This window comes from Megascapheus bottae, chromosome 5, assembly GCF_031878675.1.
Source record: "Megascapheus bottae isolate mThoBot1 chromosome 5, mThoBot2.hap1, whole genome shotgun sequence".
NCBI classification, from domain to species: Eukaryota; Metazoa; Chordata; class Mammalia; order Rodentia; family Geomyidae; genus Megascapheus; species Megascapheus bottae.
The window spans coordinates 587015-600326 of record NC_143513.1 but is presented as its reverse complement, the minus strand read 5'-3'; the positions used below and the strand labels follow the sequence as shown (position 1 = coordinate 600326).

Sequence of the window (13312 nt, the reverse complement as noted above, 5' to 3'; positions counted from 1 at the left end):
GATTGACTTATGTTTAATCCACATTTTCCTTTGAAGTAAGAATATTCCCTTTGATTTTCCCAAACCACAATGTTTTTTATCTAAGGCACATTGCTTTATGCTTTTTGTTTGTGATTTGTTACTACGTTGGCTTCTTTGGTGGTTCTGGGAAAAGAACTCAGTCTCTTGCTTGCTTGGGAGGCTCTCTTACTTCTGCCACACCACTAGCACTTTTTATGTAATTGTTATTTTCAAGGTAGGCTCTTGCTTTCTGTCCCAGCTTTTCTGAGCTACAGTTCTTCTACTTGTACACCATTGTACCAAGCCATTTATTGACATGAAGTCTTTCCATGTTCCTCAGATCTTTGCCTCCTGAATAGCTGATTTCCAAGATTGAGCCAAAAATGCCTAGCTTTTTTGCTTTCTCTCTTTTCTTTTTTGTTTCTCTTCTTTCTTCCTTTCTCTGTCTCGCTTACCTTCTCTTCTTTCTTCTTTCCGTCCGTCCTTTCCATACTCTCAAAGTATTTTTCTCAATGATTTCATAGGCTACTGTGTTATGGTAATATATTGGTAGATTACATCTGGGCACAGGTAATCTCATTCATTTCAAACAAAAGACTTCCTGGTGGTTAGACAGTAAATACGGTGCAATTTCAAGTGGCTCCATTAAAATTTCACTTATTATTTATTCAGTTTTGTTAGCTATCTAAGCATCCAAGAGAAAGAGTTCTTAATCTTCTAAAATCCCAGAGAACAAGTTCATTATCCATGAGGTCAGGTTTGCTAAGGGAAGAGGGCTTCAAACACTAAGTTCCTGTTGAGCCTAAGGATATTATGATATTGCATAGCTTATTTATTTACTTTTGTGATGTATTGTCAGTCCTGGGGCTTGAACTCAGAACTTGATAACTGTCCTTGAGCTTCTTTTGCTCAAGGCTAGCACTTTACCAGTAGAGCCACACTGCCACTTCTGGTGTTTTCTGTTTATGTTGTCCTGAGGAATCCAACTCAGAGTGTTTTTGCATGCAAGTCAAACGCTCTGCCACAAAATCACCTCCCTAGACCTCTATTACTTCATCTTAATGCATCATCTTGGTTATGTCACTATCATATCAACTCTTCTTGTACTCTGAGAAAAGAACCTGGATAGATGTACAAATAATTTTTGTTATTATTGTTGTTCCCATCTGTACTGACTTTCCTAATAGGGATTCTTTTGCTTTCAAGACCGTCTTGTCGCCATGTCATTTCCATCCTCTGGGATACATACGTTCTATAGGAATCCAATGCAGGTAAGCATATTTGTGCAGCACAGAGTGAACTCTATAGACTCAAGAGCTTAGTGTTGACCCAGGCAAAGCAGTGTTCTACCATTTTATTCTTTCTGGTGAAAAATCATAAAAGCATGGTATCAACTTGCTTTTGTTTATGCGAAGCCCTGGAGGTCCTACTGATTAGTAAGAGCACCCATTTATTTATCTCAAGATAGAGTGGTTTGAACATTTGGATGGGGCTTAATGGAGTGGTTCCAATGATTAGGTACAGGACTGGCTACTTCACTGGGCTGATCTGGGCATCTCTGATCAGTTGCCGCTCCTCTGAGGACTAGCTAATCTGAATTGGCTTTTCTGATTGCCTCTCTGTTATTATGTCTCTTCACCCAGGCAGCTAGATCTTGGGGACCATTGAGATGGCTTTAGGAACAGCAAGCAAATGGATGTAATTACATTAAGACTAAGTCTTCAAGTGAGTGTGAGTGGCCTTGAATTCATTAGCTAAGACAAAAATGAATTACAAAAGCAGTCTGGATTCAAGGATGAGAAAATAGGCTCCATCACAGGAGGAGAGGAATTGTGTCCCCATATGTAGTCTTTCAGAGAGAAGAAAGCCATGTCTAAAAATATATATGTTCTTTCACATAGATTCCCTGATAATTAAATAAGGGAAATCCCACTTTTGGCTCTGTAAGTGACTAACTTAATTTTAAGCCCCTTGAAGCTCCTTACTAAGTACATAAAATTTTGGGTTAGGGATATATGTACGTATGTATTCACATACAGTGAATTCCTGTAGTAATTCCTACTGTTTTTCCTTAATGAAATATAATTGGAGATCTGTGTATGGGTTCATATATAATGTATTTACATTCAGTGGTCAATGACAGGAAATGCTCTGATGAGTGATCACTCAGTGTGTGAACATCAATGAATGTACTTGAAGTAAGTTCCTGGAATTCTCAGCAGCTTTATCCCATAAGAGTACTGTTGTGTAAGCTGGGCATCAGTTATCCAAACTCTTATGAGACAAGCGAGCAAGTCCTAGTAGGAGAGTGCTTTCCTAGTATGCATGAAGCCCTGGGTTCCATTCCTTGGTATCACATTCACAGAAAAAGCCAGAAGTGGTGCTGTAGCACAAGTGGTAGAGCCCTAGCCTTGAGAAAATCCAAGGAGAGTATCTGGCACTGAATTCAAGCCCCAGGATTGGTAAAAGAAAATAGTGTAAGAGAAAATGTAGAACCTCACTCATCATCAGAAAAATGCAGATGGAAACCACAATGTGATAGCACTGCAACATTCCACAAGCATGACAATTATTGAATAGTTAAGAGGTAACACATGCTAGTAAACTTGTGGAGAAAGATGGCCCATGGCAAGCTATTGATGGGGATATCAATTAGCATAGACATTCAAGAAAACAGTGTGAAGATTCTCAAACAAATCACACTTCAATGATCCTGGGATCCAATCATACCTCGAGTGGGTGTTGATGCGACTTAAAGAGATCATTATGTGGCAGAGACATATGTACCCCTGGTTAAAAGCTCACTGCTCAGCAGTGAATAGCCAAGAGATGAAATCCACCTCTTAAGTTTCCATTCCAAGGTGAATGTTGTGGCACCTCTACATGATAGTGCATTGTTTACTCCTGCAAACAACTGTCATTGTCAATAACACAAAAGGAGAAGTTATATGTTAATAAAATAAGCCAAATGGCAAGTATGGAATATGTGAAATAAAAAAGCATTGATCTCAATGAAGATGAGCCTAGACTAGTGAATATCAGAAACTTGGGTGAGTCAGAAGGAGGAAGGTTTGGACAAAGGTTGATCAATGAGCAAGAGATTATAATGACATAAGAGGTAACTTTTCGCTGAGCTGTTACACAGTAGATTGATTACACACAACAGCATTGTGTTATATATTATTAAAGAAGAAAGGATTTTAAAGTTTCACTACGATGTTATCTAATGCTTGACATAATAGTTGTATTTAACCTGATTTATGCACATGTATGTATGTGTTTTTGTATGTGTATACGCATATACATGTGTGTGTCTCAAAATCTCATGTGGTATTTAGTAATATGCATGATATTTATTCTTCCATATGTATCAATAAAGAACAATAGGGTACCACATACCTAGAAAAAAGCCGGAAGTGGTGCTGAGGCTGAAGTGGTAGAGCTCTAGCCTTGAGAAAGTCCTAGGACAGTGCTTAGGTCCTGAGCTCAATCCCAGGACTGGCAAAAAACAACAACAAAAAAAAACAATTGGTGTTTAACTGAAAATCTATCATTATGTAATGCATGCTTATATAAATAAACCTTTACTGATGCAGACTCCACATTGCCCTCATCTTACATTTGTCTATTAACGCAATTATGTATGAGGGCATGCAATGAACACCACTATCAAATTGTTGACAATGTTCTGGCATTTATAATCACTTTTCAAACACTGAAAGTGTTCTTTTGATTTTTGATTGCCATAGATCAGTTTTAATGTTTCTTGAGTTTCTCATAGTAGAAACATATGGTAGCTCTTTTGTAACTGAGTTTTCTACCAGCAACAGAAATTCTAGTTTTGTGCCATGGTTGTTCTTTTAAAAATAGGATTAATATTTATGGATCTTTGGAAAATGCACGCACAGAAAGTATAGTGTTATATACTGCTCCAAAGTGTCATGAAATGCATTATATTCTGCAAATCCATTTGGTAGAAAGGAAAACATGCAACTATGACAAAATAAAGCTGGAGGAAGAGATGTAAATTTGGCAGCTGGAAGTTTTTGAGTGGACATTTTATAGCTCATATGACTTTAAATATTTGAGTTTGAAAACAATGAGGGTAAACATTGTACTTTGTATTGATCTGTACCTCATAAACATAACACTGAACAAACTTAATTCCTGAGGAGGCTAAGCAGGTCATATGCTCCTGCTTGTCCTTCAAAGGGAAGAAGGTTTCAGCATTGTATTTTGAACAACACTGAATATAGAAAGAAAAGGGTCAGAGTGCAGATGCGTGGGACACAGCCACAGTTACTGGAGAAACAAACACAGTGAGGAAGCATCAACAAGTCTGGCCACTTCTGTATGCAGTCAGGCCATGTCCCTTTGCCCCTAAGTCAAGTAAAAGCTACTTTTGCTGGAAAATACAATGTGTTCTTGATTTTAGCCATGCTCTCTTGTAGTCACTTCATAGATATCTAGGGATCCAGGAAGAACAGGATTTATAAAACTGCAAAAGGCAGACTGCTTTCCAAACACAATGCCTTTTCTTGTCATCTTGAAGAGAAAAATCCAGAACTATAAACACTGGCCAGGCCTCCAGAGACAAAGGCTAAGGGCAGGTCATTCAGACTGAGACTTGGACAGATTTAACATGCCTACCTTAATGCCTCCAGCACCTTCCTGTTTAATATGAGGGTCTATCTGGAGATAGACAAGAATAAGAAGGCATGAATGCTTGGCTTCTTTGTCCTTCAGAACAAGGGGGGAGCTAGTGTATACTCTTAGGTCAAAAGAAGCATTTCGCAGACTTGAAGAAGAAGAAAATCAGAAGATTAAAGCTGTGACAAAAGCGTTTTCAAAAGTAGACAGCATGTTTTACTAGTATCTTTAAGTAGTTGTACAAAGGAGCCGCCTTCAACAATATAGTTTATGAATGTATTTATCTTTTTTAGGAAGTGGCTCGTTTCTTCAACACCAGACATCCTGAGCATTATTTTGTATACAACCTTTGTAGTATGTATATCACTTTAATATATTTGCTACTGTAGATATGTAAGAAAGTCACCTTGGGTATCTTTCATTTAATTGTAAATATTACGTAGTAAGAAGTCAGATCAGAAATCTCTGTAATGCGCTGGTGCTGTGTGAGCTTGGCAGCACAACATTCCCTAAGAAAGAGATGGGCCAGTGAGACCGAAGAGGCAGACTTACAGAGGAAGTGCTCAGGAAAGATCTGCTCGTGCTCTTATGCTCAATCAACTCTTCCTGCCTTTCATGCCAGATTGTATCACAGACAATTCAGCAAGTATGTTCCATGATCCACCAGAAAGGGTTGGTGATGAGAACAAGGCGCATGATGAGAAACGACAAAAGAAAACAGAAGAAAGAGAAGAATGTGCCCCAGTTTCTCTGCTGTGTCTGTCTTCAGTTTTTCTCCTGTCTAGACATTAACACCTGTCTAGATTTTTTTATGGTGGTGTGGGGTTTTTGTTGTACTTTATTTAGGGTTAATGTATAGAGGGGTTACAGTTAGATTTTTTTAGGTAATGGTTACATTACTTCTCAAACCGTGATACCCCTTCTCATGTTTTTGTCTCCCTTTCACTGTCCCCTGATTTCCCAATCATGATTTTTATGTACATTTTTATTGCATTTTATTGTCAGAATAAACATTTAATGATATTTTCAGGGACTGAGCATTTAGACAGCACCATTAACCTCTGCTTAGTGGTACCTATGTAGTATGATAGAATAAGCAGTCTAGAAGATAGAATAAGCAGAATGCAGGATGATAGGATATGCAGTCTAGAAGATCGAATAATCACTCTGTTAGAAGGTTAAAGGTAAGGAATATAAAGCATGAGCTGATTTTAGATTACTTGGGATGAAAAAGTCTTTAAGGACAAGAATCTGTCCCTAACATCCTTCATGTCTCTTTGGCTCTTTGGTCCACTGGTCTGCCTGTGTTCCTCTCAGGACCTTCGTGCTGGTGATGTTAAAAATCCTTTTAGAACAATAAAAGGAGATAAGAATTCCTAAGAGAAATTTTAAACTTCGTTCCTAACTTTCATGTCAGTAGGCATACAGCTCTGACATATATCTCATTTCTTTCAGGTGAATGGTCTTATGACCCCAAGTATTTTCATCACCGTGTGCATAGAATAATGATAGATGATCACAATGTCCCCACTCTTGAGTAAGTCTGATGCCACACTGATGTTCAGAAAAGCACTAAATTCACTGGGCTTGGAATTTGGGAATGAATTTTAATTAACTAAAAATTTTTGTTAAACCAGAGAGATGGTTTCCTTCTCTAAAGAAGTCATTGCCTGGTTATCCAAGGATCCTCACAACATCATCATAATTCACTGCAAAGGTGGAAAAGGTAATGATGCTTTCCTTTCTGTCTCCTTTGTAAAAAGATAGTTGAGAATAAATATTGACGGGCAGTAGGAAGATACCTACTGCTACTCCTCAGATAGATTCATCATTGCTAACATATTAATATTGTGTTTAAAGGATGAAAGAAGCAAAGAATACTAAAAGGAAAATAGAGAAGGGGAGGGAAGAACAAAGGAAAAACTAATGTAAAGAAGGGAGGACACTGAGCTACTTCCCTTAATTGCTGATTATATGGGTTTCTTCCATTTTGGTTTACCCATGTATACTTGCCTCCCCCAAACAGTGTTCAACTTCAGGATGGTATTGCATTTGTATCTCATTTGCAGCGATGCCTTTTTCTTCTTTAGCTGACAATGCTGCACTTATGTATCATGTAAATGTAATACTTTCCTATTTATATACAATGTGGAATGCTGAATGAAGCTAGTTAACAAATGCATTCTCACCTTGGGCTTTTAAGATGCTAGTGACATTGAGAATTGTTTCATAAATCTGTTGGCCACTTTAAGGTTTCGTTTTCAGAAATGTCTTTCCAGGTACTGTGTCCTACCACACTGCCTTTTGATTCTTGGGAGTGTGGGGTGATTTTGTATTGTTTCTTGGCATTAATATGGTCGGAACCCAAGGCCTCACACGTCCTGGGGCCCTTCACTACTGGAGCCACTTACATTCCTCATACCTGTTTGCTTTAGTCATTATTCACATTGGTTCTCACTTTTCATCCTGAATACAGAAAGGACTAGACTGTGACCCTCGTTAACTTTTTCACACACTTGGGTTCGTGGATACATACTGTGATGCTCTACTTTTTACTTGAGAAGAATTCTTGTATAGATTTGGGCTTGTCTTGAATGACAAACCTCCCCATTGTCTATATCTGAATAGCTAGTAATACAGCCACTATGGCTGGCTTTGTGTTTTGTGAGCATTTGTTTGGTTTTGATTGAGTCAGGATTTCCCTATATAGTCTCAAGCTTGTTATCTTCCTGCCCTTGCCTCTGTGTGCTGAATGGGAGAAATGGCCACCATACCTCCCTCTTTGTCCTGCTTTAGGAAAGGTTAATGTATTGTCTTGCTATTTGTGTTGTTTCTTAACCCATTTTGGAGATTCTCTGGTTCCATAGCATATACCTCTTTGCTCAGCTGATTATCTACTTTATTTTTAAAAATTTAGTGTATAGAGGGGTTACAGTTATATTTGCCAGATAGAAGGTGCCAAACTTCTCACACATCTATATCCCGTCTCATGTTTTTGTCCCCATTTCCCTCTGCCCAACCCCTCCCCTGATTTTTCTCCCCCTATATCAAATACACAAGTAACATCTAGATAATATACCAGGTAACAAAGTGGGATACTGTAACAATATGAGATTAACCAAAGGGCAACACAAGAGTAGAGAGAAGAACATAATACATTACAATAACAGTCACTTATAATTAAGCTCTTGTTTCCATGTCCTAGTAGTCCATTAATTTGGCCTCATCCTATATGGCATTATGTATGTAGGATTTGAGCTACTGTATTCCTCAGCTAGGGGCATCCTAGATGTGTACTAATTATTACAAATGGGAATCCATTGAGCCTATGTTTCTTTCAGTACTTCACTTAATATGATTTTTTCCAAGTTTTTCCATTTCCTTACAAATCGTGTAATGTCGTTCTTTCTGATGGCGGCATAGAATTCCATTGTGTATAAATACCACATCTTGGTGTTTCAATCATCTACTGAGGAGCATATGGGTTGGTTGCATACCTTTGCTATGATAAATATTGTGGCAGTGAACATTGTTGTGCTAGTGGCTTTAGTATGTCCTTGTTTCTGGACTATTAGGTAAATGCCAAGTCGTGGAATTGCTGGGTCATGGGGTGATCTATGTTTAGCCTTTTGAGGAACTGCCACACTGCTTTCCATAGTGGTTGAATGAGTTTGTACTCCCACCAACAGTGTAGTAATGATCCCTTCTGGCCACATCCCAGCCAGCATCTGTAGTTATTGCATTTCTTGATCATGGCCATTCTAACTGGAGTGTGGTGGAATCTCAAAGTTGTTTTGATTTGCATTTCTTTTATGGTTAGAGAGGTTGAGCATTTCTTCATGTGTCTATAGGCCATTCTTATTTCTTCTTCAGAGAAGACTCTAAGTCTTGGCCAATCTTTTTATAGGATGGTTATTTCTTTGGAGCTTAATTTTGGAATGATTCTTTTTTTGTAGCTTAGGTATATTTTAGATATGAGGCCTTTGTCTGTTGTATGATTAGTGAAGATCTTCTCTTACTCTGTGAGCTTTCTATTTAACCTGCTACCTATGTCCTTTGACCTACAGAAGCTCTACAATTTAATGCATTCCCCTCTGTCCTAACTATATTTAATTTTTTGTGCTTGTTTGGTCTTTATTAAGAAAGTTTCAACCTGTGCCAGGGGGACTTAGTGTATCTCCCATTCCTTCTTGTAAAGTTTTTAAGACCCATTTGGAACTAATCCTAGTGTAGGGTGACATAGAAGGTACCAACTTTAATTTTCTGGAGGTGCTTAACCAGTTCTGCCAGCATCACTTGTTGAAGAGGCTGTCTTTCTTCCATTCTATTTTTTGGGCTTCCTTATCAAAGATTAAGTGGCCATAGGTTTGTGCGTTGATTTTTGGGCCTTCAATTTGATTCCATTGGTCCTCTGCCCTATTCTTGTGCCTGTACCAAGTTGTTTTGATTACTATAACTTTGTAATAGAGTCTGAAATTTGATATTGATATTCCTTCAGAGTTGCTCTTTCTGCTATATAGGGTCTTTTATAATTCCATATGATATTGTGGATTTCTTCTTCAATTTCATTAAAGAATGACATTGGGCTATTGATGATTATTGCATTGAATTTGTACATAGCCCTTGGCAGGATTGCCGTTTTCATGTTGTGAATTCTTCCAATTCAGGAGCATGGGAAGTTTATCCATTTCTTCAGATCTGCTTAAATTTCATTATTCAGGTTTTTAAAGTTTCCATCATAAATGTCCTTTACATTCTTAGTTAATTAATTCCTATGTATTTTATTTTCCTTGAGGCTATTGCAAACGGAGTTGCTTTCCTGATTGCTGCCCCAATCCCCTCATTGCTGGTATACAGGAAGGCTGTTAATTTTTGAGGGTTAATTTTATACCCTGCTACCTTGCCAAAGTTTCAAATCAGCTCAAGCAACTTGCAAGTAGAATCTATAGATTTCTTTAAATAAAGAATCATGTCATTTGCAAAGAGGGAAAGTTTCACTTCCTCTTTCCCTGTTTGGATCCCCTTTCTACTTGCTTCTTTTCTTATTGCTCTGGCTAGGAATTCTATACTATGTTAAAGAGAAGTGGAGAGAGTGGGCATCCTTGTCTCATTCCTGAATTTAGTGGAAATGGCTTTAGCTTTTCACCACTAAGTATAATGCTAGCTGTGGGTTTGTCATACACAGCCTTTATTATACTGAGGAATGTTCCATGGATTCCTAGTTTCTCCAGAGCTTCTAGCATAAAGGGGTGTTGGATCTTGTCAAATGCCTTTTCTGTATCTGTTGAGACAATCATGGAATTCTTGCCCTTGCTCCTGTTGATGTGTTGAATTATAGGAATTTACTTGCGTCTATTGAACCAGCTTTGCACCCCTGTGCTGAATCCTGTTTGAGCCTGGTGTATAATTTTTTTCGTAGTGTATAATTTTTTGAGGAGTTGCTGAAGATGGTTGGCCAGTATTTTGTTGAGCAGTTTTGCATCAATATTCATCAAAGAGATGAGTCTTTCTTTGATGAGTCCCTATCTGGTTTTGGGATGAGGGTTAGGATGGCTTTGTACAATGAGTTTGGCAGAAGAGTGTTCACTTTCAATTTCATTGAAGAGCTTGAGGAGTATTGGTGTGAGCTCTGTTCTGATGGCCTCATAGAATTCAGCTGTGAATTCATCTGGCCCTGGGCTTTTCTTGGATGCGAGGTCTCTTATTGCCATTTCTATTTCGGGACTTGACATAGGTCTGTTTATTTGGACTAGGTCTTCTTGGTTCAGCTTGGGTATGCTAATATTGGCTAGAAATTCATTCATCTCTTCTAGATCCTCAAATTTGTTGGCATAAAGTTAGAAATGTATTCCGTTAGGATGTTCTGTACCTTGGTAATTTCTGCTGTGGTATTTGCATTCTTGTCTATGATTTAGTTTAATTTTGTTTTGTTTTGTTTTGTATTTTGGGGGCCTCAAATCTAAACTATATCAGCAGCTCAAAAAATTGAATGACTCCAAAACTAATCTCCAAATTAACAACCATCCCATTAAAAGATGGGCCAAAGACTTACAGAGAGTCTTCTCTGAAGAAGAAATAACAATGGCCTATAGACACATGAAGAAATGCTCAATATCTCTGGTCATAAAAGAAATGCAAATCAAAACAATTCTAAAATTCTACCTCACTCTAGTTACAATGGCCAGGATCAAGAAATCTAATAACAACCGATGCTGGAGGGGATGTGGCCAGGAGGGATCACTACTACACTGTTATTGGGAGTGCAAACTTGTTCAACCACTATGGAAAGCAGTTTGGCAGCTCCTCAAAAGACTAAACATAGATCACCCCATGATCCAGCAATTCCACCACTTGGCATTTACCCAATTGTCCAGAAACAAGGACATACTAAATCCACGAACCCAACAATGTTCATCGCAGCACTATTTACCATAGCAAAGATATGGAACCAAACCAGATGTCCCTCAGTTGATGAGTGGATCAACAAGATGATGTGGTGTTTATACACAATGGAATTCTATGCTGAGGTCAGAAATAATGACATTGTCCCACTTGTAAGGTAATGGAAAGACTTAGAAAAAATCATATTAAGTGAAGTAAGCCAGACTCAAAGGAACATATGCTCAATGGTTTCCCTCATTTGTCATAATCAGTAGAAACCTTGGGCTCTCCTAGCAGAGATTTACAATAGAACAAAATCTAGTAAGCACCTCCAGGATGTAGAAACAAAAGCCATATAATGAGTGATTGTTGTCCTTAATGTACCATGTTATGTCTCATCTCTTTTGCTGTCCCTTGGTTATCTCATATTATTACAATATTTCACCTTGTTATCTGATATATTTTATATATACTTAACTGGTCATTTGAAATTGGATAGGGAAGGGAGGAAATCAAGATGAAGTAATGCACTTTTTATCTGATAAATATAATCTAATCCTTCTATCAATTACAATAAAAGATGTATGGAAAAAAGAATCCTGTCATCTGCAAAGAGAGAAAGTTTCACTTCCTCCTTCCCTATTTCAACTTCCTTTATGTTTGGCTCTTGCCTTATTGCTCTGGCTAGGAATTCTAATACTGTATTGAACAGGAGTGGAGAAAGTGGGCATCCTTGTATCATTCCTGATTTCAGAGGAAATGGCTTTACCTTTTCTCCATTTACTTTTATGCTAGTTTGTAGGGTGGTCGTGTAAGATTATACTGAGGAATGTTCCATGATTCCTACTTTCTCCAGAACTTTTTGCATCAAGGGGTGTTGGATCTTGTTAAATGCCTGTCTACATCTATTTAGATGAGCATGTGATTGTTGTCCCTGCTACTTTTGATGTGATGAATTATATTAACCCACTAGCATGTATTGAACCAGCTTTGGATCCCGGTGATCAGTCCTGTTTGATCACAGTGTATAATTTTTTGATGAGTTGTTGAAGTTGATTGGCCAATATTTTGTTGAGCCATTTTGCATCAATATTTATTAAAGAACTGGGTCTCTGGTTCTCTTTCTTTGATGAGTTCCTGTCTCGTTTTGACATGAGGGTTAAGCTGGTTTCATAGAATGGGTTTGGTAGAGAGCCTTCACTTTTAACTTCATTGAAGATTTTGGGGAGTATTGGTGTGAGCTCTTCTTTGAAGGCCTTATAGATTTCAGCTATGAATCCTTCAGGTCCTGGGATTTTCTTGGATGAGAGGTCTCTTATTGCTTTTTCTATTTCATTACTTGAAGTGGGTCTGTTTAGTAGATTTAGATCTTCATGGTTCAGTTTGGTTATTTCAATATTTGCTGGAAATTCGTCCATCTCTTCTAGATTTTCAAATTTGTTGGCATGAAGATTTGACAAGTAATCCCTTGGGATGCTCTGGATATTGGTAATTTCTGTTGTTGTATTGCCCTTCTTGTCTATAATTTTGTTTATTTAGGTGTTCTCCCTTCATTTTTTGATCTGATTTGGTAAGGGTCTCTCAGTTTTGTTAATTTTTTCCAAGAACCAACTCCTTGTTTGTGGATTCTGGGGTTTTTTGGATTCTTAATTCATTTGATTCTGCTTTACTTTTAATAATTTGTTTCCTTCTACTAGATTTTGGTTGGGTTTGGTACTCTTTTTCCAGCATTTTAAGTTGTACCATTAAATTGTTGGTTTGAGATTTTTCTGTAGTAAAATGTATGAAACACACACACACACACACAGCACACACACACAGAGCTCACCACATCCAAAGTCACAAACAATATATTCTATAAAATGGGAAGTTACCTTGTAACTTATAAGACCTATAAAACTTACAAAGTAAGTCTATGATTAGTGTTTTGAAGAAGACCCTCCATACTGATTTCTCTAGTGGATAGACTAATTTCAAACCAACCAACAGTATACTAATATAGTTCATTCTCACCTTTCTGCTCCATACTTGCCAGCCTTTGCTGTTGTTTTTTTATGACTTCCATTTTGCCTTGGTGTGATGAAATCAGCACAGATTCTATTTGTATTTTCTTTATGGTTAAAGAAGTTGAACATTTCTTTAGGTATCAATTAGCCATTTGCATATCTTCTGAGAACCTCAACATGAATGACTTCTCACTTGGCATTTAAGATACTTTGTTTTTGCCTATGTGAAAGTTTCACCCAGGCACTGGTAACCCATGCTACTCAGGAATGTGAGA

General features: G+C 37.7%; 1 protein-coding gene and 1 long non-coding RNA gene across 2 annotated transcripts in view; both read left to right on the top strand.

Moving 5' to 3' along the window:
* LOC150062673 (uncharacterized) overlaps positions 1-13312 on the top strand; it is a 77326-nt gene that overhangs the window by 19274 nt on the left and 44740 nt on the right. The gene's annotated exons all lie outside the window — the stretch shown is intronic.
* LOC150062676 (phosphatidylinositol 3,4,5-trisphosphate 3-phosphatase TPTE2-like) overlaps positions 1-13312 on the top strand; it is a 49375-nt gene that overhangs the window by 17511 nt on the left and 18552 nt on the right. The window contains exons 9-12 of the mRNA XM_090332535.1: positions 1207-1271; positions 4944-5004; positions 6106-6187; positions 6288-6376. Of these exons, the coding sequence (XP_090188661.1) occupies positions 1207-1271; positions 4944-5004; positions 6106-6187; positions 6288-6376 (297 nt within the window). The remainder of the gene's footprint in view (positions 1-1206; positions 1272-4943; positions 5005-6105; positions 6188-6287; positions 6377-13312) is intronic.